Below are 1,399 nucleotides of genomic sequence, written 5' to 3'. Positions count from 1 at the left end.
TGTTTCGAAGGCCCTGCCTCAAAATCATTTTTAAAGGTCAAGTGTGACTCCACTGGGGCATTAGCAGAAGATGCTCCAACATATTTGCCTTTCTTTTGATGGAGTTTTGATAAAGCCTGACAAAATGCTCAGGTGCACGACATTCAGTTTTCCAATGACCTTTCATGCCACAGCGGTAGCAGTTACCGCTTTTGCCTCTTGAAGAATTATTTTGAGAACCCATATTGTTCTCTCGTTTGCCATGACCACCACGATGACGACTATTATATCGTCTCTTACCATTGCCATGCCCACGTACATTCATATGGTCATGATTATTATTCTGTCTTTTTTCAGACTTATCACGTCTAGCTGCTATATTCGCTTCAGGAAGCGGAGCTGACCCTGTGGGACGGGCTTCATGATTTTTCAGCAAAAGGGTATTATGTTGCTCAGCCACCAGAAGGCATGAGATCAATTCAGAATACTTTTTAAAACCCCTTTCACGGTATTGCTACTGTAATACCATATTTGAGGCATGAAAAGTCGTAAGAGTCTTTTCCAGCAAATCCTCATCATTCATAACTTCCCCACATAATTTCAATTGGGAAGTTATTCGAAATACAACAGAGTTATACTCACTTACGGTCTTAAAATCTTGCAACCGTAAGTGCATCCACTCATATCGAGCCCTTGGCAATACCGTAGCCTTAAGGTGATCATACCTTTCCTTCAGGCCAATCCACAATTCAAGTGGATCTTTCACTGTTAAATATTCAACCTTCAAACCTTCATCCAAATGATGACGAAGGAAAATCATGGCATTCGCTTTGTCCTGGCTTGATGCCTCATTACCCTGAGTAATGGTGTTACCAAGGCCTTTAGCGGCTAAGTGAATCTCAGCATCGAGAACCCATGATAGGTAATTCTTTCCAGAAATGTCAAGTGCCACAAACTCAAGCTTTGACAAATTCGACATAGTAAAAACTATCAAAGAAGATAACTAATTAGAAATCATTAGGATAATAGCATAAAGAATCTTAAAAATTGACATAATATCAAATTTGTGATCTATATATACACTAAAGTGATAATTCCATAGAAAAGAATACTATTTTTTTTCTTCAAATTATTAGTATATCTTTGATGTTAACTAGAACAAAATATCTTCTCTCAATTAATTCTATTAACATAAAAATTAGCAACTTTCACATGACAATCATGCAAATAACTTAAAATAAAGAAACATAGAATTCTTTATTTTTACATATATCTAGAGATGTGAGAAATTATAAAACGGCATATTAAAGACACTAATCATGAAATCAAAATATACAACGAAAAAAAATAAAATGAACAAATATACCTGAACAACGAAAAGAGCTCAACTTCGTATTGATAACGTGTTAAAAAATGTAGC

At 35.7% G+C, this 1,399-nt stretch overlaps 1 protein-coding gene across 1 annotated transcript; it reads right to left on the bottom strand.

Annotated features, from left to right (window-relative positions):
• Nucleotides 1–37: 37 nt before the first annotated feature.
• On the bottom strand, nucleotides 38–958 carry LOC109208450. The gene is made up of 2 exons (XM_019371559.1): nucleotides 626–958; nucleotides 38–493 (listed from the first exon to the last, which is right to left on the bottom strand). Exons 1-2 carry the CDS (start codon nucleotides 956–958, stop codon nucleotides 38–40), a joined length of 789 nt encoding a protein of 262 aa, XP_019227104.1.
• Between the last annotated feature and the right edge of the window lie 441 nt (nucleotides 959–1,399).

This window comes from Nicotiana attenuata, unplaced genomic scaffold (assembly GCF_001879085.1).
Source record: "Nicotiana attenuata strain UT unplaced genomic scaffold, NIATTr2, whole genome shotgun sequence".
In the NCBI taxonomy this organism is placed as follows: domain Eukaryota; kingdom Viridiplantae; phylum Streptophyta; class Magnoliopsida; order Solanales; family Solanaceae; genus Nicotiana; species Nicotiana attenuata.
The sequence above is the reverse complement of the archived record's forward strand: the minus strand, read 5'-3'. Positions and strand labels throughout refer to the sequence as shown.